The sequence below is a fragment of the Medicago sativa genome, chromosome 3, assembly GCF_051527215.1.
Source record: "Medicago sativa cultivar Bolivia chromosome 3, Bolivia_mono, whole genome shotgun sequence".
Classification (NCBI taxonomy): Eukaryota; Viridiplantae; Streptophyta; class Magnoliopsida; order Fabales; family Fabaceae; genus Medicago; species Medicago sativa.
The window spans coordinates 78,289,342-78,312,255 of record NC_140751.1 but is presented as its reverse complement, the minus strand read 5'-3'; the positions used below and the strand labels follow the sequence as shown (position 1 = coordinate 78,312,255).

At 31.2% G+C, this 22,914-nt stretch overlaps 3 protein-coding genes across 6 annotated transcripts; 2 read left to right on the top strand and 1 right to left on the bottom strand.

Annotated features, from left to right (window-relative positions):
• Positions 1 to 2,353: 2,353 nt before the first annotated feature.
• RTL1 (RNAse II-like 1) lies at positions 2,354 to 7,141 on the top strand. The gene is made up of 3 exons (XM_085754218.1): positions 2,354 to 2,890; positions 4,699 to 4,845; positions 6,731 to 7,141. The coding sequence occupies exons 1-3, from the start codon at positions 2,420 to 2,422 to the stop codon at positions 7,019 to 7,021; spliced, it is 909 nt and encodes a 302-aa protein (XP_085610344.1). The 5' UTR covers positions 2,354 to 2,419; the 3' UTR covers positions 7,022 to 7,141.
• A 1,618-nt stretch (positions 7,142 to 8,759) lies between these two features.
• On the bottom strand, positions 8,760 to 13,559 carry LOC146940519 (glucomannan 4-beta-mannosyltransferase 9-like). Of its 4 annotated transcripts, none has more exons than XR_015032042.1 (8): positions 12,660 to 13,559; positions 12,472 to 12,557; positions 11,227 to 12,393; positions 11,011 to 11,125; positions 10,266 to 10,755; positions 10,063 to 10,161; positions 9,303 to 9,777; positions 8,760 to 9,106 (listed from the first exon to the last, which is right to left on the bottom strand). XR_015032042.1 is itself a non-coding variant. In XM_085754219.1 (6 exons), exons 3-6 carry the CDS (start codon positions 10,302 to 10,304, stop codon positions 9,072 to 9,074), a joined length of 261 nt encoding a protein of 86 aa, XP_085610345.1. In that variant the 5' UTR covers positions 10,305 to 10,755; positions 11,011 to 11,125; positions 11,227 to 11,565; the 3' UTR covers positions 8,760 to 9,071. The 4 variants fall into 4 exon arrangements, 1 of the variants encoding a protein (XP_085610345.1); XR_015032043.1 differs by lacking the exon at positions 8,760 to 9,106 and having other exon boundaries at positions 9,114 to 9,777; positions 12,660 to 12,785; positions 12,914 to 13,559; XR_015032041.1 differs by lacking the exon at positions 8,760 to 9,106 and having other exon boundaries at positions 9,115 to 9,777; positions 10,266 to 10,378.
• A 2,925-nt stretch (positions 13,560 to 16,484) lies between these two features.
• On the top strand, positions 16,485 to 20,766 carry LOC146940518 (uncharacterized). Its single transcript, XM_085754214.1, has 3 exons — positions 16,485 to 17,635; positions 18,758 to 18,904; positions 20,009 to 20,766. The coding sequence occupies exons 1-3, from the start codon at positions 16,808 to 16,810 to the stop codon at positions 20,570 to 20,572; spliced, it is 1,539 nt and encodes a 512-aa protein (XP_085610340.1). The 5' UTR covers positions 16,485 to 16,807; the 3' UTR covers positions 20,573 to 20,766.
• The last annotated feature ends 2,148 nt before the right edge of the window (positions 20,767 to 22,914 follow it).

The following is a 22,914-nucleotide window of genomic DNA, read 5'->3' as shown; positions in this document are numbered from 1 at the left end:
ATTGACCCCAAACCACCCCTCTAAATCGTTTTTCTCCTTCCCTTTTATTTAAACTAGCGAAAAGACGGGCACTCACTTGTTCGTCTTTCCGCTCTTTTTATTGCGTCAACGTTTAAAAATTATTAACAATATTTTTTTTATAAAATTTTGATTAAAACTAAAAATATAAATGTTTGTTGTTTTCAAGTTATAAAAAACCAAACTACTGGTGATTATCAATTTCAATGACACCAATATAACAACAAAAAAAAAAATCTAGAATCATTTTTGAATGACACAAATAACAATCTTTATTATAGAAAAAGTTGTTTAAGTGCATAATTGGGATAATAAAAAGGTAAGTATAAACATACTCATCTAGTTTGTTACACTTTTTAAAAGATAAAGAAAAAAGTCATATATATATATATATATATATATATATATATATATTCATATTGTGTTTGTTACATTTTTTTAATATTTAAATTTATTCTTATCTATTTGTTACATATGTTATTTGTATTAAAATTTGAGGGCATTTTTGGATAGAGAAAAAGTCAGCACAAAATAGCTGAAAGGAGTTGTTTTCTTTATATATAGTATAGATTTCAATGACACCAACAATATAACAAAAAAAAAATCTAATTTTTTTTTTAATTTTATTGACACCAACAACAATCTTTATTATAGAAAAAATTGTTTAAGTGTATAATTGGAATAATGAAAAAGTAAGAATAAATATGCTCATATAGTTTGTTACACTTTTTAAATGATAAAGGAAAAAAATAAGACACACACACACACACACACACACACACACACACACACATATATATATATATATATATATATATATATATATATATGGGTTTGCTAGGATACACCCACTAGTTTTTATTAAGGTGTGTTTTAGCAAAAATATAACTAAAAAGTTGTTAAATACACCTTAAGGTGAATGTTGCTAAAACACACCTTCTAAAAAATAAGTGGGTGTATGTTAGCAACTCCTATAGGCATTTGCTAGAATACACCCACTTATTTTTTAGAAGGTGTGTTTTAGCAAGTTATAACTAAAAAGTAGTTAAATGCACCTTAAGGTGTAGCTTGCTAAAACACTCCCACATAAAAACTAGTGAGTGTGTTCTAGCAAACCCCATATATATATATATATATTTATATCATGTTTGTTACATTTTTTTTAATATTTAAATTTATTCTTATCTATTTGTTACATGTGTTATTTGTATTGAAAATTGAAGGCATTTTTGGACGTTTTTTTTTCTTCATATTTATTTAGTTTTTTCTTTAATGATTTCATCGTTTTAGTGGACGTTGTTTTATTTTTCGTCTTTTTGCGACATTGTTTGTCTTTTTTTTTTTTGTCTTGTGTTAGGTGTTTGTTTAGTTTGTTCTAGTGCAAACCAATCAATGATTTTAACGTTGTCAATGTTGCATATCCGAAGACTTGAATACTGTCATATTTAAAAAACAAATCTGAAATTCAAGTGGCATTCGCAAAATAAAATATAGACACATCAAATAATTTTGAATAATTTTTTATCAACTTGGAATTGAACACAAGTAAACTGAATTAGTTTAAGAGTCAATGATAAGGAGATTGATAGTTCAATTTTCATCGTCATTATAATACTATTTTTTTTGTCATTATAATACTATTAGTAATGACATTACTAATTTAAAAAATAAAAGCAATTTTTATTCAGCTCCATCATAAAATACCCAGACAACAATAAAATACCCAGCATTGCATTTAAACCGTTAAAATATAATGAGATATCAAAACATACCCAAAATACTATCCTTTAATTCCTTTTTTTTGTTGAGAAAATCCTTTAATTCCTTTTAAAAAAGAAAAAAAAAACGATCGGATTATTTTCTGCAATTGTCAAAACAAATTCCTTTTTTTTTTGGTAACAAAGAAACAACTTCCCTTTTGGTCAAAAAAACAAATTCCTTATAGTGCCTTATTAAATAATTTAGGAAAACCTCTTAAAAAAAGAATATAAGTAAAATATTCAAATAAAATCATATTAACTGCTGAGCATATCACGCCTATTAGCCCAATTACTTCTTGTGTATGTAGTATGTATTAATTAATATTAATAAATTAATAAATTTTCAACGATAACACATCATGCCACACAATCAAAATTGATCTCATCCATAATTTCTATCGATTTTTTTTTAAATAAACATGATTTTTATCGATTTAATTCCTTTTTTGTCGTACCTACCTAATATAGCACTTGTCTAGAACTTTCAAAAAAATAAAAGATATAGAAAATGCGTCATATATATAGTGCCAAATTCTATAACCAAAAATTCTATAACCAAGAAAAATTCTATAACCAAGCCGCTTCACCTACATTTTCTACTTCCCTATATTTCTCTCTCTCTCTCTCTCTCAAACATCACCATGGAAGCTCAAGCATACAAAGAGCAAGAAGAAGAAGAAGCACTTCTCATCCAAACACATGCACTCAGAATAGACAACAAAGAAGAACCAACTCCTAAACAACAAGAGAAAGAAGTCACCACCAACAACAACAACAATAACAACAACAAAGATTCTCCGCTACCGCCGCCGTTGTATGAAGTGGAAGCAATCCTAGGGTACGAGTTTAATAACAAGCACTTATTGGAAGAGGCTTTCACGCATACCACTTACGATGCTGAGAATGATTATGAGCGGTTGGAATATGTGGGTGATGCTGTTCTTAACTTGTTGATGGCAAGGGAACAGTTTGTTTCATATCCAAATTTGAAACCTGGTACTTTGACTCAATTACGATCCAAGAACGTGGACTCTGAAAAGCTAGCGCGTGTGGCTGTCAAGCATGGATTGGATCGTTATTTGCGTCACAAAAAGCCACAACTTGGAGAGCAAGTAAGTATATTCTTGTATTTTCCCTAAAAAAAAAGTATATTCTTGTATTTATTCGCTAATTAATTTTAGGGCATGGTATGGTAGATAGTCTAATATCAATGCTGCAATGGTTTTTCACTTTTTCGATTTTTTTTTTTTAGTTTTTCTCCTCTTTTTTTTTTTTTTTTTTTTTTTGAGGTGAGTTTTTCTACAACTATTTATCATAAAAGATAATTAACCTTTTAGATAATGCTCCCACCGAAATGATTTATAAACAAAATCGCATGTATTTTTTTGGAACATACTCCCTCCGGTCTCAAATATAAGAAAAAATTCTTTTTTTAGGTTCATTGAATAATTAATGTATTTGTTTTACAATGTAGACTAGATACATTAACTACTCAATGAACCTAAAAAAGGAATCTTTTCTTATATTTGAGACCGGAGGGAGTATATATTAAGGTAGTATATTAGCTAAGTTTTGACGGTATACAATCATATATTGGCAGTATGGTAAAATAAAACTTAGCTAATATGGACTAATTATCCAAACAATGTAGTTTAACCCAATCATTTTAAGCACTTCCTAAAAACACACCACTCACTAAAATTACTCTATCTAACCAGACATTGAGGTTTCTCTCTGTTTGCGACATTAAGGAATTCTAGCAATAGGAAAGTGAATCAATGAAAATTTGACTAGTTAAGGAATTCATAATCGAGGCTCCAACTTCTAACAACTTTAAGATAATACTAACTACCTACAAATATGATTAGAAAATGGTAGCTAAGAATGTATAGAATCCGGAAAATGGTAGCATATATTGCACCATCCTTTTGAACATTATTGTAGGGTTTACCAAATAATGTCAATTTGTTCTACCATACTGCCAATATATGGTTGTATATCATCAAAACTTAGCTAATATGCTCCACAATTCAGTGATATAAATTTTCAAGTTCAGGGGGCATTTTGAACATAAGTGCAAAACTTCAGGGGGGTATTTGCAAAACTTCATGTTGACTAATAGAAAAATTTGACGGAAGGGGTAAATTGATTAATGTTGTGCAATTTCAGGGGGTAATTGAAGTTTTGTTAATTTCAGGGGAGTAATTGACGAAACTTACAATTTCAGGGGGGTAATTGACTATTTACTCATTCTATATTTTGTTTGACAAATAAATGTACATATTAGTCATTTATATTAGTCCCAAAAATTTTGCATCTATTTTTTTAGAGGAAAATAAATTGTACTATAGTATAAGAAGTCGTATTGTTCCCTAAAAAAAGAGTTGTATATAGTAATACTCCCTCCGGTCCTTATTATAAGAAACAATTTACTTTTTTGGTTCATTGTATAAGTTATGTATCTAGTCTATATTTTCAATAAGATACATTAATTATTCTATGAACCTAAAAAGTCAACTTTTTCTTATAATAAGGACCGAAAGGAGTATATATTAAGGTAGTATATTAGCTAAGTTTTGACGGTATAAATTAATAATAACATAATGAAAACAATATTCCTATCACCACTATTCATTCCGGAGACATTACATCATAGCTAGCTGGCCAATAAGAAGTGAGAAGATTCATGCATTTAGTCATAATAATTAAAAAAAAAAAACATTCACAATGTAGTTGTGATTAATTAACTCGCAATAAATAAGAGAAACTTCCAACCCAACTTGAAGATATGTTTTGACTCAAAGAAAACAAAAAATAGTATGAAGAAGGTATTTTTGTGGTATATGGATTATTTTCAATTGAACTTTTAATTTAAACGACAATCTGTACCAACATTTTTTTTTTTGGCAATTTGATACAGATTGAAGCATTTACTAAAGCAATTGAAGAATATCCTATACATTCAAATGGGCACATACGTGTGCCTAAAGATCTAGCTGATATTGTTGAGTCAACCATTGGAGCTCTCTTCATTGATTGCGACTCATCCCTCGAAATTGTGTGGAAGGTACTCACTAATTTTTCACTTAATACAATATATTTAAAATCCATCAGTATATTTTTATGAAATTAAAAAAAAATGAAATTGTACAATTTCATGTTTATATGATTTTATATGGATACGAGATACCATCTATAAGTAAAACGTGATTGTTTTAAATATCTAGACCTCATATAATAAATTAGTACCATAATTTTATTGTAAAATCATTGCTCTCAAGAGTGCCAATCATTGCTCCAATTTATATTTAATAAAATCATTGCTCCAATTAGGTATACAATATATGATAGATAGATAGATACATTATATGGTAAAAGAAGTAGGAGAAATGCAATACTAGTATTCTTAAGAAATAGTAGTGATCGTACATGATCGAAGGTGGTTGTCGGTGCTTGGTCAAAGGTGGTGGCTCACGGTGGTGAGAGAACTTCAGTGAACGCTGGACTGAATGGGGGGTGTGTACCTGCAGACGCTCCGACGCTCAAGTCAGTAGTGGTTCAGAATGGGGGTTTTAGAGTGAAGAAGATTCTACCTTGGAGGCTGCGAGGAGCCTTAATTATAGAGGTGGGTGAATGCAGAGCCGTTGTAAGGCACACGTGTGACCGGCGGTTACGAAATCGTAAGAAGTGTAACCGCCGGTGAGATATTCGCGGGAACGTGGGTAGAGAGACGTTGCCGAACGTTGCACGACGTTTGAACTATTCTCCTTTGCTCCGTATACCTCCCTCGCAGGGAAGGAGTGTGTCGCGAGTAATTTTGTCAAATGCAGCATTTGAGCTTGATTTGTTATTGGGCCTAAGTGGCTTAAGCCCAGGTCTTTGATCGGTCCAGAACAAGTAGGATTATATATCATAGATATGTTGTTATAAGTTAATTGTTATATAAAATATTTGTCTAATACAGTAGAAACTCTTTAATTTAATACTCGGTAAATTAATAAACTCTCTAAAATAATAAATTTGTCCGGTCCCGACTTGGGCCAATGTAAAAAATTGAAAAACTCGATAAAATAATAAGATAATAATTTTTCGAGAGATCCCTTTATAATTTTCGGTCCCAAGAAAATCATAAATTAATAATTCATAGAAATTGAAAAAAATATATTAAGAATACATTGAACACATTTGTTCCTCTTGTTTACATTTACTGTACTTCAAAAGTCATTATTGATTTCCAATGCATATGAACACAGTAGTTACTAATTTACGTTGAGTCCCAAGGTTCGCTGCAACGTAATTCCAAGAGGCATAGACTAATTTGCCTTTTTGTTTGGTATGTACAGTATAATTACTTAAAAACTCTTTAAATTAATAATTATTAATTTATCGATAAATTAATAACTCTTTAAATTAATAAATTTCTCCGGTCCTGACATTATTAATTTATAGAGTTTTAACTGTATGTATCTAAAGCATATTTTCATGGGATACTCTATAAAATCACTGAATAGTAGTTCAAAGAATAGTTCAAATGGTTTAAATGGATACTCTTGGAGATGAGTTATTGCTAGAAAATTAGGGGGTACTTATTTATACAACCAATGGTTTTCAAACCCTACATGAACCCTACCAATAGTAGTACACTAATAGTGACTCATTTAATGGACCCTACATGTACACCTCATTTATTTATAATTTTTTAATAAAAGTTCCTATTAAGGACTCAATGACACTCTCATTAACTTCACATCATTATACAAAAGTAATATATTTATTAAATTATAAATTACCTCATATTTTTTTTAGAGGATTTTTGCATTTTCTCTTATGTTTTATAATTTTAGTACTTTACAGATATATAACATAGTATATATTTTTTAGATTTAACATTTTATTTTGTTATATTCATTAACTCAATTATTTTTTTACATTTTAAAAAATTTCTTGGCTAGGTTTTCAGAAAACTACTTGAACCTATAATTGAGCCAAAGGTATATGAGAAGCATCCCGTCACAGAGCTGACTGAAGTTTGTCAGAAGAAAAAATTTAATTTGCAATTTGTAGACTTTTGGGAAAAATCTATGAACATTGACGTCTTCATCAATGAGAAATTTGTTGGAAGAGGCACTTATGGCTCTAAGAAAGACATTGCACGTTATAGAGCTGCAAAAAATGCTTTGGATAATATAGAAAGGGTGCTAAGTGTAAGCACATCTACAGTTGAAGATGCTCTTGTAGATTGATATTTATGTTTCTTGGGGCGCACCTTTAGGGTGCGTTTGTTTCAGCTTTAGAAAAAATAGATTTTGTGTCAAAAAAATCTAGAGATTTTTTTTTTTTAGAGATTTTTAAAAAAATTTGAAGTTATTTGTGTTTGCCTACTATCCATAAAAATCCATTTTTTTTAAAACAATGAGTTCTAACATGCACATGTGTTATCTCCTTGTTGTTGAAAAAAATAGATTTTAAGAAAAGCTAATCCTAATAGCTTTTCATTTTAGGGTCAAAATAGATTTTTTTGATAAAATGATTTTTCTAAAAATCCTAAACAAACACTTAAAAATGAAAAAAGTGATTTTTTTAAGGGAAAAAATGGATTTTTTTTGGAAAAAATTTGAAACAAACGGACCCTTAGTCTCTCTTCTTGGGGTAGTTTTGTACTGTCTTTTGTTTGTTGCTTGGGTTTGAATTTGATGTCTGCCAGGGTGTCCTCTCTGGGAATTTTATGGTCTTTTGTTTCTTCCTTTTCTTGTTCTTTTTGGTTGTTTTGGTTTTTCTTGGACTTGGGTACTCATTGTATGTTTTTCTCTCATTGATTTATATGATAACTTTTTTGCCATTAAAAAAAAATTATGTTTACGTTTGTGGATGATTTTTTTTTTTTTTTTTGCCTTTTAGGGTGCACAAGTGGTTGAATTTGTGTCCCATACATGAATGCACATTTTATTATTGATTTAATAGTTTGAAAATAAATGTCTTAGATGTATAAAGAACAACCCATTAAAATCGTTAGTGGTCTTTTATAGGTATTTATATTTATAAAACGAGTCTTCCATAAAATGAAAATTATATTTATTATTCCCCAAAAAAAGAAATTAGGGTTGAGGAATGTCGATAACACGCTCTTTTATTAGTTGAAATTCAAATGGATCCTGCTAAATTAAACTTGCCGTTATGGCTTAAGATTTGGATGCTGGAGAAGGGGGTATAACCTGAAGTTTCCATGATAGAGGTTTAGGGATCAAGAAATATGTTGTTAAACTCAAGGCTATGTTGATACTATACCATATATAAATAATGTATCAATCGATTCCCTCTAAAAAAAAAGTATCAATTGATATATTTGATTTGATTTACAAAAGGTATATAGAACCAATAATGAATGCCACAATGATGTATTGTCTAACACCTTGACAAAGAAGTCATCTGCACCTATTGTTTTTGTAAAGCCTGAAGCTTCACCTTCTTCACATTTTCTCCACAAGTATGACATTTTTCAAGAACGTCCCAGTCCTGTTTTATGTTGCTGCACTAGATCGAATCAAGGCTCCTTAATACCAATTGTTAGAACAATGTCAGCTTGCACACACACACTCTCTTTACTACAAGAAAAAATGCGTTTTGCGACCTTTAAAATTGACGATTGCGACTGTTAGAAGGGTCGCAAATGTACATTTGCGACTGTTCCCCAACAGTCACATTTGTTGGGGTCGCAACAGTCATTTGCGACCCTTCGTAGAACAGCCACTCCAACTGCCGCAACAGGTGTTGCGACAGTTGCCAACCGTCGCAAAGGAGCGCTTTAATTTAATTTAAAAGGGCTTGCGACCCTTCAAAACAGTCGCAGATGTAAGTTTTTTTTTAAAAAAAATAAAGGCTTGCGACCCTTCAAAACAGTCGCAGATGTTAAGATTTTTAAAAAAAAAATAAAAAATGAATGGGGCAGTTTTTGTTGCCAATTTAAATAAATATATTAATAAATACATAAAATACAAAAATATATAACTAAAAATAGCAAGACCATCACATAAAATTTGTCTTAACTAACATCCTTAATAATGTTAATCTATTTGGTCATCACAATCTTCTTGACCAATGACATTATTCACAGCTTAAGCATTAGATAGCAGCCACACACTCACATGCGAACCTAACCTAGTGCCATCTGAATGTGACATGCCTCCTAAAGGAATTTTAGATGTAGATCTTCTGACGCGACTTGAGCTGCTCGGATAAGGTGATGTTCTGCTACACTCATGTGACAAAGACCCATCTTTTCTCTCCTTAGGCATTTTAAATGTTCTGAACTGAATTGAGTGAAGTAGAAGCTGCATACAGATAGCATCAACATCAGAAATTTAGCGAAACTGAATTTGCTTTAAAACTGATGCTTCACACATCAAACATCAATGCCAAAACAAATCCTATAATTAGACATCAAATGCAGACCATTAAACAATTAAAATGTGATGTACTCCAAAAAAAAAAAACAATTAACATGTGATGAAGGAATCAGTACAATACCTGATCTGTTTCTGGAATCAAAGGACAAAAGCATCAACTGGATGTATGGAAGGATCCAATATATTAGTTGCGGAAAGAGGAAACAAGCCTGCAACATAACAATGGGTTAATAACTTAAACAACGAACCACTGCATTACAAATTAGCTCAAACAATTATCTTTCATATGCATATTCGATTACAATGGCAAAGGGTTAACAACAATAACAGAGGACAAATAAAAAAAACAATAACCAACAACAACAATAACCAATATCAGGATTATTAACAAGGAAAGGGATGGTTCGCCAAAGAAAATCAGGTTCAGGTTGAAAATCAGCATCAAAGATAGCAACATAATCACATTGTTTCACATAGCTATGTTTCATTCCCTCCTTTAGTGCACCTGCTTTGTAACCATTTCTATTGTCCCTAACTTCATACTATATATTCACACCTTTGCTTCTCCATCTATGGCATTCTACTTGTACCAACTCCTGCATTTTTTGTTTGTTCACTTGCCACAATCATTCACAATCACCTTTTAATACAAACTTAACCCTATCATTAGTCCTGTTACTCGATTAGTCCTGTTACTCGATTATTCTCTATTTTAGAAATATTTGATGGACTGAAATGAAAAACCGATATAAATGACTATAGTGTCTAACAAGAGAACCAAAATGGAACCAAAGAAAAACTTAGGTGAAAAATAAAATTTACTAGACCAAAAGTGTAATTTAAGGTGACAAAAGTGCACATTAGTTTCGTAGCATGTATACCTTAATTGTTGGATCAGTTGAATCATCAAGAATTTGTATGATGATTCTATCAAAAGGCCAGCTGAGTCCACATGCAGCACCAATTGATAACTGATAAACCTGCATTTTGAACCATTTTTATGTCAATTTCAAAGACAGAAAGTTATGCTTTAAAAAGGTCACAAATTACATTAAAATGGAAAAAATCAATATTGAAAATTCACCTCTCTTTCATTATACATTGGAACTTGAACAAGAACCATAGGGTAATTAGAGTTTCCCAACTCAACATCATCCTTAATAGTCTCCCAATTTATCTAATCATCAAATGCCAATCCTGGAATAATTTCCATGTTTTGCGATTATCATTTCGGACAGTTTGCAAAGCACAAGACAGTGTGTGTATGACTGCCAGTTAAATTGACAACGTTAATATCAAATGCATCTTTAAGAATAATTATATGTCATACAAATTTCAATTTATCAGCGACCTACAGAAGACCAATAGCCTATCAATATATGGAATAGAATGTCTACATGGATAAGTACATTCCTGACTGCCTTTACAAAAAACACATGCTGATAGCCTCAATGTACAAAGTACATACATATGATCAATTGTAACTTAATAAGGAAATGTCATAGTCAACTGAAGCCACGGGATTAGGGAATATATGCATTGGTGAAACATTTCTATAATCCAGCAGCAGGCATCTGTAAAGTGTAGTCAATTATAAATCCTATGGCATTAAAAAGGATGTGCCATCATTCAGTTCACAAGTTTTATGAATAAAAGGTACATGTTAGATATTGGAAAAAGAAAATTACGATCAATATATCAAGATGTTATAAATGGCAAGCACATATAGTGACGATTAATGCTAACTACATATCTAACTCATGAGTTATGAAATTGACATAACAACCAGGTTAATGTAAAGAATAGAAAACACAAATTAGCAACAACACCTCTTCAATATGGTACCCTTTTCTGGATGCTTGAACTATCATCTCCATTTGAAAGACATATCCCTTACTAACACAACAACTAATAATATCTTCAAGCGCTGATTTCCTATAAAGTCTACAAATAACAACAATACATCAATCTCAAACCAATCAAGTGATCAACAGGGAGCAAAAACACTCACTAAACTTTTAGATATCCATTATCAATCTCTTTACCTGAAAGACCCTGTCAAATCTGAGACACCAGGCCATAAAAGTGTTTGTGCAAGAACATTTGCTCCCCTGCTTGTTAGTTTGCGCATAAGATTCCATCCATGCACACCACCACCTTTAACATAACGAGTCCCGGTAACTATATCAGCACCAGTTTCCAACTGTTTTCTGAAGAAAAAAAGGGAAGAGTTAAGTTGTGGCAGGTAAGAAGGAAAAAAAGAAAGACGTTATTAACAAATTATTGGCGGCGGCGTAACATGACGGAAAACCAATTGCACAGAACTGAGAAACTAACAAAATCAATAAATAAATTAACAAACTAAATCACTCTCTCTATATTAACAAACTAAATCAATAAACTAATTTAAAAGGGCCTGCATGAATATAATATATAAAGATCATGATGACATTCATATACATAGAAAAGAAACATCAAGCGTACTTGGAACCCAAACAAGCATGCACACATATTACATATCATTTTACACTATATAGTAGCCATTTTAGGTGAGAGCATGAGAACTTGAGAAGAAGTATAGATATTTTCTCTTCTCTTTTGGTTTGATTTAAATTTTGCCCCTGAAAGTATATTCATTTGTAGTAAAATTTCGACTCCATTATACTTTTACTTGGAAGACAACACAAATTGTAATATCATTTACCATCAACATTTTTTTTTTCTTCCTAAAATCAGATTTACATTCATCATCACGTTTACTCTCTATAGTGGAATTTAAACTAGAGTTCTTCGTAATACTTTTATATGCAATTAAAGACTATCAGAAGTTTGAAACTACAAAGGTATGTGTAAGTTTCAATATATTTTAAAAGCTTCTTTAACATGTGCATGTACAACCTACTTTGTTAGTTCATGCTCAAAAGTTCTCAACCGCCTAAATTCCCATAATATGTACATGTTTTCAATGAGTAACCTTAATGAAGAATGATAACAAAAATCATCATCAGTTTATCTTAAGGTTAATTTAAAAGACTTAAAATTTTTCCTAAAGTAAATTATGTTGAAGTTCCCCTAGCCCTACAGCGAAACCCATTTGCACAGAATAAGAACGCAAAATTAGAAACTAGAAATTACACAGATTCAATTAACTAGAAATTAACTCGGGCGGCAAGAGATTACCTGTGCTCTGCTTTTTCCAGAGCCAAAAGCCCCTGCCATATTATAACAGAGATTTTAGTCATTTTAAAACGTTTTTGGTACCGAAAAACGTAAAACGACAACAAGCTTACCAATGTAACCGAGGGTTAGCGGTAACACACTAAGCGTACAGGGAGAAAGGCTGGTTACAAGTCCTGCCCCATAAATTACAGCCAAACTGTAAAGTTGAATAAGAAGCATATAAAAAACCATATACACAAGTTTCAATTATTAGTGGAAATGAAAGAAATAAAATCATTCGGAGGAATTTATAGTGCACCTAGTAAAACTCAGGGACGATAGTTGGTCCTGCTTCATTGGCCTGTTGTCCGGCTGAAAATAGAATGCCTCCAAACCAGTCACCGATACCTCCATCAGCCAAAGTAAAAACAGTTGCAACCACTTCCTGATTAAAAAACACAATTCTTGTTCCTGAGACCAAACTTACCCCGGAAAATAAACAAATGAAAAGAAACATTGGAAAGAGACAAGAATTGTAGAAGACATTAATGCAACCGAGACATTTAAACTTACAGCTTTTGCAGTGACTGGAGCAACCAATTGTGCAGCTGAAAATGAAAAGTTGAAGATTATTAGGTTTGAAGGCTGACCGTAGCTTTGAGAAAGAAGGTGGGTCATGAGAAATGGAAGGAAAGAGAAGTGGGGACCGTAGATTGGAGAGACAAGTGCAGGATTTGTCAATGTGGTGATTGGTTGAACGAGATTGAGGCACGGCGGCGTGGTTGGCGTAGAAGCACGGCTGCGGCGATGGCAGAGAACAGAGGGTGAGAGAGATGGGAATTTTAGGGTTTATGAGATTAAGCATGAGAGGTGATGAAAGAGAATGAGGGTGAGATGAAGATTTCAGAGATTGAGTGAGATGAAGATTGGAGGCTTAGGGTTTGAATTTTGGGAGCGGGGAGAGTGAAATTTGGGAGCGGGGAGAGTGAATTTGGGAAAGCGATAGTCAGGAAATTGGGTGAAGAACACGTGATATAACCCAAAAAGCTCAAAGAAAAACTAAAAAAAAAACTCAAAAAACTGCGACAGTTGCTTAAGGGTCGCAATTACTAAAAAGTTTGCGGCTGTTGGGCTTAAGGGTCGTAGAAACTGTCGCAAAGGTGTAATCAGAGGCAGTTTTAAGCTAAGGGTCGCAAAGTAAGTGTCGCAAAATACAAAATTTCTTGTAGTGTTTATACACAGAAGAATATTATTGAAAATATCCCTTGTATATTGGCATGCATCTTGTTGAGTCCCACATCGATCTAATTATTAGGCTCATTCAATTAGTAACTAACTCAAGAACTAACTGATCAACCGCTTTTAACTACTAACTGACAATAATAGAGATTGTAATCATCTTTCAACATTCATGTTGTGTGTGGCTTTAGCCAACATATTTAGGTTTTCTTTTTTACTTTCTGTTTTTAAATCCATCACACTTATATTTTTGCCTTTTATCCAACTTCATAATTTTTATATATGCTTGCCTCGTAAAAAAAAAGTTGATTGCTGGAATTCATTTTTTTGCTAAAGACTTGAATTTTATCGACCTCATTTGTTACTTTGATTCTCTGTATTGCGTCAATCTCATTCAAGGTCCCTCCATGAAGTTCTATGTGGTTTTGATTCAAGAGATAAAGGAGTTAATAGCGCAGATAAATGTCATTATTTGTCACACTCTTCGCGAGGAAAATCAATGTGCAGATTTCATGGCTAAATTGGGAGCCTCTTCGAATATCGAACTGTTACTTCATGCTTCTCCTCCAGATGACCTGCTGCATCTCCTCGAGATTGATGCGGCTGAAAAATAAATTCGTGATTTATTAAAGAAAATATATTTAGGGATATTATTTTAGTGATCAAAGTATCATTTTTTAAGTAGATAAAATTGCCCTTTTAAATTTTGTTATGATTTAATTGTCCATTTTTCAACAGTGGTTTGTCCCAATTTTTTTTTTCATGGACTAAAAATTGATTTTATTTTTCTAAGGGATCAAATGGATCATCTCGTAGTTTCTCTCAAAGATTAAAATAAATATTCACTCTAATATAGCACAATTGGAGAAAAGAAAAGTAACACTTGTTTTGTGACAATTTTTTTTAAATGTAACAATTATATATTAATTTATGAGACAGAGTGATTACATAAAGGATAATGATAATTCCATGTACAAACAAAATTTGAACCAAAAACTAAAAAATCAATCCAAAATAGTAAAAAAGAAAATCATATTTACTGTCATAGAGAAAGAGAGGGAGTAATCTCCCATAACCATTTTGAGTATGGAGTCAAATTCCCTTCATGGAGTGTACCAGAGAGCTTTGGTTCCATTTTAGTGAAGGCAAGAAAACAAAAACAGTTAGCTTGACAGACACCATTGTCAGCTAGAGTCTCGTATAATCCTACCACTTGTTTGTCTTGTCCCCCACAATCTTGTTGCAGGCATGCTACTGTAACAATTCGTGCCAAGAGCCGTTTCTGCAGGCACTGCATTCATCTGTATGGTATGATATATGGTACGTAGTACTTATACCAGTTATACTAGTCCAACACTACAAACCAACAAGTGAATAATAAAGTGACAAAACAACATTCATATTTCAGAATCAAATCAAATAATCATTGGTCCAGTTTTCAGCATTATATATGATCAGTTAATTAACAGACAGTGTTGGACAATCAAGAAGTTATATACACATATAGGGCAAGGAAACAAGAAACAGTAGAATTTAATTTGTATAAAGAGACAAAATAGGAGAAGAAAAATAGATACAAACCAAACTTATAACATTTTCTCATGATAAATATGAAATGTGAAAAATAGGTGTTATTAACTTTGGACTACATTTTACTCACCTTGTTTCATAATTTTGTGCTCACATTAACAAGCTTATGACTTTCAATTGGCATCTCACCTTTACTGATAAGATAACACATTTTGCATGAATATCACGCTATAAGACTAGATCCAAGTATATATGTGACAATCAAGAATTTAATAATTATTTTAGTCTGGTTAAAAAGTTATTTATTGCTTTACTTTAGAGTAAAAAATATTTTGATAGAATTTTTCCTTTACTTTATTAACTGTGCCAATACTGATGAGCACCGGTGTATCTATCATATAGATACCATTTGATTAGTAAATTTAAATTTCCTTAATGTCATTGGGCTTCTGATTGTGACAAACTAATTGACCTCATAGTAAAAATAAGACTTTGTAAATTAACACTCTTCCGGTCACATTTATAAACAAAAATTTAGGTTGATTGAATAACTAATATATCTGATCACATTTATAAATCAGATACATTACTTATTTAATAAATCTAAAAAGTTATTTTTTGTTGATATATTTGACAAAGAGGGAGTAGAAAATAGTAAATTACAATAACCAACAATGAATTGATTCAAGTAGCAAGTTCAAAGAAAATTCTAGAGATGTGTTAAATGAACGGTTGTGAGACATAATGTTAAATGTAAGTAGTTGGAATAAACATATACCACTTCCTCCGTCTCAGATTATAACAAAAAATAATACTCCCTCCGATCCTATTTACAAGAAACAATTGATTTTTTAGATACATTGAGAAATTTACGTATCTAGTCAAGAATCTAAACCAGATACATGAATTATTAGGAAAAACCAAAACATAATAATTTGGAGTATAGTTATTTGCTTTTTCCTTGGAATAAGTTTTATGAGGAGATGTAAACATAATTTTCATTGATTATTGATTACGGAGAAAATGGGAAGAAGTAAATTAAATGCAAGTAAATGTTTTTGTTGGGAAAGATGATTTTCTAGAATAACTTTTTTTTTTTGAGAGATCTAAAATAACATTAATAAATAAGATTAAAGTTGGGTTTTTCTTTTTTATACTTTAGGACAAAGAAAATGTGATTTTTACTTATAATTTGGGATGGAGAGAATATGCTTTCTCTAACTTTAATTACAAGCAAAAGTAATTGATGTATTAAAGTTTATGGTACAATTTTTCTGATTGATGTATAGAAACTTGAAAGTTGGAACTTATAAACAGGAATGAAATAGTCATTTACTATAAATCAAACAGTAGTAAGATATTAAGCAAGTAGATACCAAACCAATCTTGTTAAGTAATAAAAATTGTTATTCTCCCAAATATTTTCTCCTCTTCAATCCATTTCAAAAGCTCACCCACCTTCTCATTTTCTAACAAAAAATGCCAAGAAATTGTTTTTGACAGTGGTTAATATATTTACTGAGATTGTGGTTAACTTTGTGCAATTTTAAAAACTCTCCATCGTGAACTCCATTACTTGTCTTGTCTATATATACACTACTCCCACACATCACAATTTGCCATCTCCTTTACTTTCTCTCTATTTCCCACTACCCTTTGTTCCTCTCTCGTTCAACCACACCACAACAACCACACACCATGGAAATTCAAGCCCACAAAGATCAAGAAGAAGAACTTCTTCACTTAACCACACCACAAAATCATACCATAGAAGCTCAAGTTCACAACAAAGAGCAAGAAGAAGTACCTCTCCTTTTAACTATACCACAACCGCAAACCATTGAAGTTCAAGCATGCAAAGACGAAGAAGAAGGACTTCTCCTCCAAACATGTGCACTCAAAATAGATGAGAAAGAAGGACACTTTCCTAAGCAAGAAAAAGAAGTGCACATGAAGGAATGTGATTCTCCACCTCCTTCACCACCACCACCACCGCCACCGCTGCATGACGTGGAAGTGATTCCTCACACCATGGAAGCCCAAGTTCACAAAGAAGGAGCACTCATCATCCAAACATGTGCACTGAAAATAGACGACAAAGAAGGACACTCTCCTAATCAAGGACAAGAAGTAGCACACGTGAAGGAAGATGAGACTGATGCAGAGACAAAAGAAAATGACTCTCCACCACCTCCTCCACCTCCACCACCACCACCACCGCTGCATGAAGTGGAAGCCATTCTAGAATATGAATTCAAGAACAAACTATTACTAGAAGAGGCTTTCACTCATGGTACTTACGGTGCTGAGAATGGCTTAACTTATGGCCGTTTGGAATACATAGGTGATTCAGTTCTTAACCTAATGATAACAAAGGAACAGTTTCATGCATATCCAACCCTAACACCAGGTCACTTGACCCGTTTACGTGCTGCAAATGTGGACTCTGAAAAACTGGCACGTGTGGCAATCAAACATGGTTTGCATCATTATTTGCGACACAAAAAACCTCTACTTGGAGACCAAGTAAGTTCTCTCTCTCATATTGGTTACTTTGTCAAACTATTTTTACTTGGAGAACTATTTTTAATTACACTGGCCAATGGTCACATCACCAAATGGTTAATGTAACTTTGCTTAGTTTCAAGATTTAATCAAGAGATTAAATATTAACGTGCTAATTATCAAAACTATTTTTTAATCTAATCATGGCTTACAATCTGAAACAGAAACTATTCTTACAATAAATATTAGAGAAATGTTCAAACATTTACACAAAAAGCTATTTATGGTAATTGTAGAGAAATAAGTAAAATGCGAGTCCTTCCTTAAAAAAAAAAGTTAAATGGGATGGTTAATATTTAGAATATATTATTGAAAAAACCTGTATTTCATCAAAAATAACTTTATCAGTTTTTTTCATGTGTGAATAACTATTTTTTTTCTCATTTTATGTTGTAAAAGAACTGAAAAAAAAAACAAAAGTGGGTATGATTAATTGATGAAAAAAAATTATTTAAGGATTGTTTTCTGTTGTAAGGGCCAAATTATTTTTTATTTATTGTTAAGGAGTATATCCATTTTTTGGAGACTAATAGTTGCTTTTATTTTTTCTCAATAAAAAAACTTTTATATTTTATTTATAAGAATGGTCACATGGTGTGTTCGTATACCATATATGACCATGTACCTTATTTTTCCTTAATGGTGACTTTAGCTAGCAGTTGGAGAAATATTATAGGCATGCCGCAGTAGTGCAAGGTTTTGCATGCTGCAGTAGATAGTATCAAACATATAAACTCAAAATAGACAGACAGAAGAAAGAGACATACAGTGACACATATATAGACATTAAGTTTGTTTTCATTCAATTTGTTATTCTTATTCAGTTATACATTTTGGGTCAGTGATTTCTTGTACTATAGTACTTAGTTGGTCATTCAGCATGCCTTCTCCAATTTTATTGTATTTTAACATAAAAATTGGGTTTCTGTTTTACAAAAAGAATTCCATATATTATTATAAGTTGTATTTAACTATGAAGAAAATGCCAAGGATGTGTGTGTCGAATTTTTTTATTGAACTGTGAAATTTAACCACGAATTGTAACAATGATTTTTTTTTCATTTTGGATATTTTTTTTTACAGATTCAAGAATTTACTAAAGGGATAGCTGAACATCCTTTACATTCCAATGGACTGATCGACGTTCCTAAAAGTTTAGCAGATATTGTCGAGTCAACCATTGGTGCAATCTTCGTTGATTGTGGCTCATCCATCGAAACTGTGTGGAAGGTACTCATTCATTTTTCACTTTTTTGAAAAACCATTCATTTTTCACTTTTATGAAATTATACAAATAGGAGTATATGTTTATATGATTTATTTTTATTTTTACGAAACCATATGGCACTTTTATGAAACCATATGGCATTTTTTATTTTTTTTTATATGACAATATATATTACGCTTTTTTTTTTGGAGAAAATATATATACTGCGCATGCTTATATGGTTTTATATGGATGCCATCTATAAGTGAGTGGGCTTGGAGTGCCTTGAAAGGGGTTTGCAGTACCTATAATACTCCCTTAATTTTAAAAAAAAAAAAATTGCTTATAAAAAAATTATCTATAAGTAAAACATTATTGTTTTAAATATATTCTACGTATTATCTTAAGAGTTAATTAAGACTTTGTATAAATTAGTACAATGTATTGTCTTAAGACCTCGTACAAATTAGTACAATAGTTAGTATTTCTTAAAGACTTAATTACACTTATTTTAGAACTTAGTTAGTTACACTTTTATAGTCTTTCATACATCTCAATTGTTTGTTTTCAATCACTGTTCCAGTTGAGTCTAGAATATATATGATAGGTATGTCGATGTCGATCATTCTATTAATGTACGGTAAAAAGTAAGAGAACTGGGATACTTTTTATAGTAATTGATATGTTATTATAGGTTAATGGTATAATAAATTTTTGAAATATGTGTAAAAAGTAGTATCTCTATATGGAATACTCTATAGAACCACTGAATAGCTCAAACATGTACGTGTATCTACATAAACTGCTTTTTTACTCATGTAACAAAAATTATCTAATTTTAATGATGTGATTTTTATGCCAATAATCATGTGATTTTATGTACATATATTTTAATCAAAATATATTACGGGTCGTAAAACTTAAGACTTGCATACACATAATAGTAGTATATAATATGACATTTTCTCCTGATATTTTCATTATGTATGTAGAAATATTGCATTTTCTCTTATATTTATTTTATTTACATTTATATAACAGTATAATATTTTGGAACTAACATTTTATTTTATTTGTTTATTATTCATTAATTCTATTTTTTATAATTTTTATATTCATTTGGTCAGGTTTTTAAAAAGTTACTTGAACCTATAATTGATCCCAACACTATTCAAAGGCATCCAGTCACAGAGCTTCATGAAGTTTGTCAAAAGAAAAGTCTCAAGTTACAATTCAGAGATTTGTGGAAAGAGTCTATGAGAGTTGAAGTCCTTATAAACGAGGAATTTGTTGGAAGTGGCGTTTATGGCTCTAAGAAAGAAATTGCACACAATAGAGCAGCAAAAAATGCTTTGGAAAATATGGAAAAAATTCTTGGTATAAGTACATCTACAAAAGAAGATGCTACCGAAGATTTAGATTCCTCTCCTAAGTGCAATGGAGGTCCAGATGCTACCGAAGATTTAAGTTCCCCACCTAAATGCAATGGAGGTCAAGATGCTACCGAAGATTTAGGTTCCCCTCCTAAGCGCAATGGAGATCCAGATGCTACCGAAGGTTCACCTAAGTGCAATGGAAGTCCAGATGCTACCGAAGATTTAGGTTTTCTTCCTAAGTGCAATGGAGGTTCAGATGCTATCAGAGATTCTGCAGCTAAGTGCAATGGAGGTCCAGATGCTAATGAAGATTGATGTTTATGTTAGTGGTTGATTTGGGTATTTATTTGTTTGCTTATCACTTTTTTTTTTTTTTTAAGGATTGTTTGCTTATCACTTAATAGTGAGTTTATGCAATATGAAAGATTCTTGGGTGCTCGCTCAATCAAGAATTTCTCATGCAGTATTCCTAACTAGAACAATCAATTATATATATTTCTAAGTTGTTACATGGCGCCTATCTTTTAATATATTTTCTTACATTATGTTTTAATTATGTATTCATTAATTTTATTTTTGCACGCATGTCTTTTAATATTTCCTTACATGTTTTTAAAAGCTTATTGGAACCTTATGATGACTGATCTAAAAACTACTATGTAAAAGCATCTTGGTATGGAACTCTATAAAGTTTTTCTTAAGAAAATTTAAAAGTAATCGTAGACTTATGGAAATAATCTATGAACTATGATTATGAATTTTTTGAGGTGATGAACGTTGATCTTCTAATAAATGAAAAATTTGTTGAAAGAGGCACTTGGGCTTTGAAAAAGAATTTGGCCACAAGAGGGCGACATTGAATGCCTTGGATAACCATAAAATGTTTTTTAGGCAGAAACAATAAAAATGTTAAGTGTAACTCGTATAAGAATTAATTTCAGCTTAGGGAGTGTTTGTTTCCACGTTGGAGTGAATCCAACAATGTGTTTAGTGAAAAAATTGGGTATACAACTTAAAATTGCGGAGAAATATATTTGCAACAAGAAATCAGAATCAAACAGGCTATTAATCTTTTGAATTTGTGATTGTAATAATCTCTTATTTTCAAACCATTTTTATAAAGTTAAGCTCTAACCATTGAACTGACATCTCTCGCACAAATTATGAGTTTTATTGTTTGTCAAAATCAATTTGTTTTCACAGACATTGCATGTCTCTATGTCTCTTTAACTCTCAGATATATCTTACTTTGGATATAGAAAAATCTCGGCAAAACATAGCACAAAAAGCTTCGGGGCTATCTTTTTTGGACACTTTTTTTAATACACATAATGTGACGGAGCCATAAATTAAAATTTGGGGATCAAATTTAAAAGTGTAATTTAGTAAAGAAAATATAAACTTTTAAATGCAGAACTTATAAAAAAAAAGTTAAGAAATTATAATATACGTCTGAAGTTTATATTGTCAAATAAATATTAAAAGAACTAATATTTTCTTCTAATAAATTAATCTTCAAGCTTGTTTTATATTTATATTTCGCTTAGTTAAAAGGTTTTTGTTAGACATTTACTATGGTCTTTTGATATGTAAATACCATGGATTTTATTAAGTCGTTGTGCAAAAGGATTCTCTCTCAGCCATTAAAATGGTTGAAGGTAATACGAGTGTTTTACATGTTTTTCATTATTTGTTATCTCATGCCAAGGTTGTATGTCATTTGTCGTCTTATTTTCGTTGTCAATATATTTCTCGTTATTTAATCAAATGGTTTGTCGTCAAATATGATTTTAGTCAATAGATTTTTTAAAGATGTTTTGGATTATAGAATCCAAACAGCAGGTAAGATAGAAATTTTGAAGGATGCAGAAGAGAAATGAAGGATGGATAAGAAATTCTCAAACAATTTTGATAGGATACTTTCATATCTAATTTATATATCACTATTTCTTAAAATATCCAAACTACCATTTTTATCATCAATTGATCTATTTACGGTGTATATTTTAAAAAATTACACATGATAATTTTTAGTGTATATTTTTAGGGGAGTGTGTACATGTTTTTTAATTTATAGACCGTAAATGACAATATTTATAAAGAATAGATTTTCTTGTAAAAGAAAATGAAGAATAAATTTTCAATTCAGGCAATATGCAGTTAGCTACGGTTGAGTTGAGGTTAAAATTAAATTCCAGAAATTTTCCGCCAAGCATTCCAATTTCAAATTTTAGCTGCAGGAAAACTTAACTCAAGTTTTTTGAAAATTTATTCCATTTCAAAAAAAAATTAAGTACCAAAAACATAGAGCGGGTGAAGTTAAACAACAAAAAATGTAAAATTAGAACTTTTATAGTTTATAAGGGTAAAGGTATAAATATAGGTGATTAGGGGTACAAGATAAATCTTTTTGTCAAGTTCATCCATGATCTTTTTTTTTAGGAAGTTCATCCATGATCTTGTTAACAAAAAAAAATATATATGTGTGTGTAGTTTTGTTTATTTTCAGCTTTACCAACGTTTATTTCATTTCAAATGCAATTTAAAGTTTAGTTTATGAAGTTGTGAAAATCTAACATCTTCTATTAAACTTATCCTCGTTGGTTGCACATGATATTCATTTGATGGCAAAATCAAATTTAAAAATAATATTTCAT

What these genes read in the sequence shown, in the direction of transcription:
- LOC146940518 (XM_085754214.1), top strand. Translation starts at nt 16,808, where the DNA reads ATGGAAATTCAAGCCCACAAAGATCAAGAAGAAGAACTTCTTCACTTA. An exon ending in AACCTCTACTTGGAGACCAA is followed by an intron (nt 17,636 to 18,757) that starts GTAAGTTCTCTC and finishes TTTTTTTTACAG; the next exon opens with ATTCAAGAATTTACTAAAGG. An exon ending in CCATCGAAACTGTGTGGAAG is followed by an intron (nt 18,905 to 20,008) that starts GTACTCATTCAT and finishes TCATTTGGTCAG; the next exon opens with GTTTTTAAAAAGTTACTTGA.
- RTL1 (XM_085754218.1), top strand. Translation starts at nt 2,420, where the DNA reads ATGGAAGCTCAAGCATACAAAGAGCAAGAAGAAGAAGAAGCACTTCTC. An exon ending in AGCCACAACTTGGAGAGCAA is followed by an intron (nt 2,891 to 4,698) that starts GTAAGTATATTC and finishes AATTTGATACAG; the next exon opens with ATTGAAGCATTTACTAAAGC. An exon ending in CCCTCGAAATTGTGTGGAAG is followed by an intron (nt 4,846 to 6,730) that starts GTACTCACTAAT and finishes TTTCTTGGCTAG; the next exon opens with GTTTTCAGAAAACTACTTGA.
- LOC146940519 (XM_085754219.1), bottom strand. Translation starts at nt 10,304, where the DNA reads ATGGTTCTTGTTCAAGTTCCAATGTATAATGAAAGAGAG. An exon ending in CAATGTATAATGAAAGAGAG is followed by an intron (nt 10,162 to 10,265) that starts GTGAATTTTCAA and finishes TTCAAAATGCAG; the next exon opens with GTTTATCAGTTATCAATTGG. An exon ending in TGATTCCAGAAACAGATCAG is followed by an intron (nt 9,107 to 9,302) that starts GTATTGTACTGA and finishes ATCTGTATGCAG; the next exon opens with CTTCTACTTCACTCAATTCA.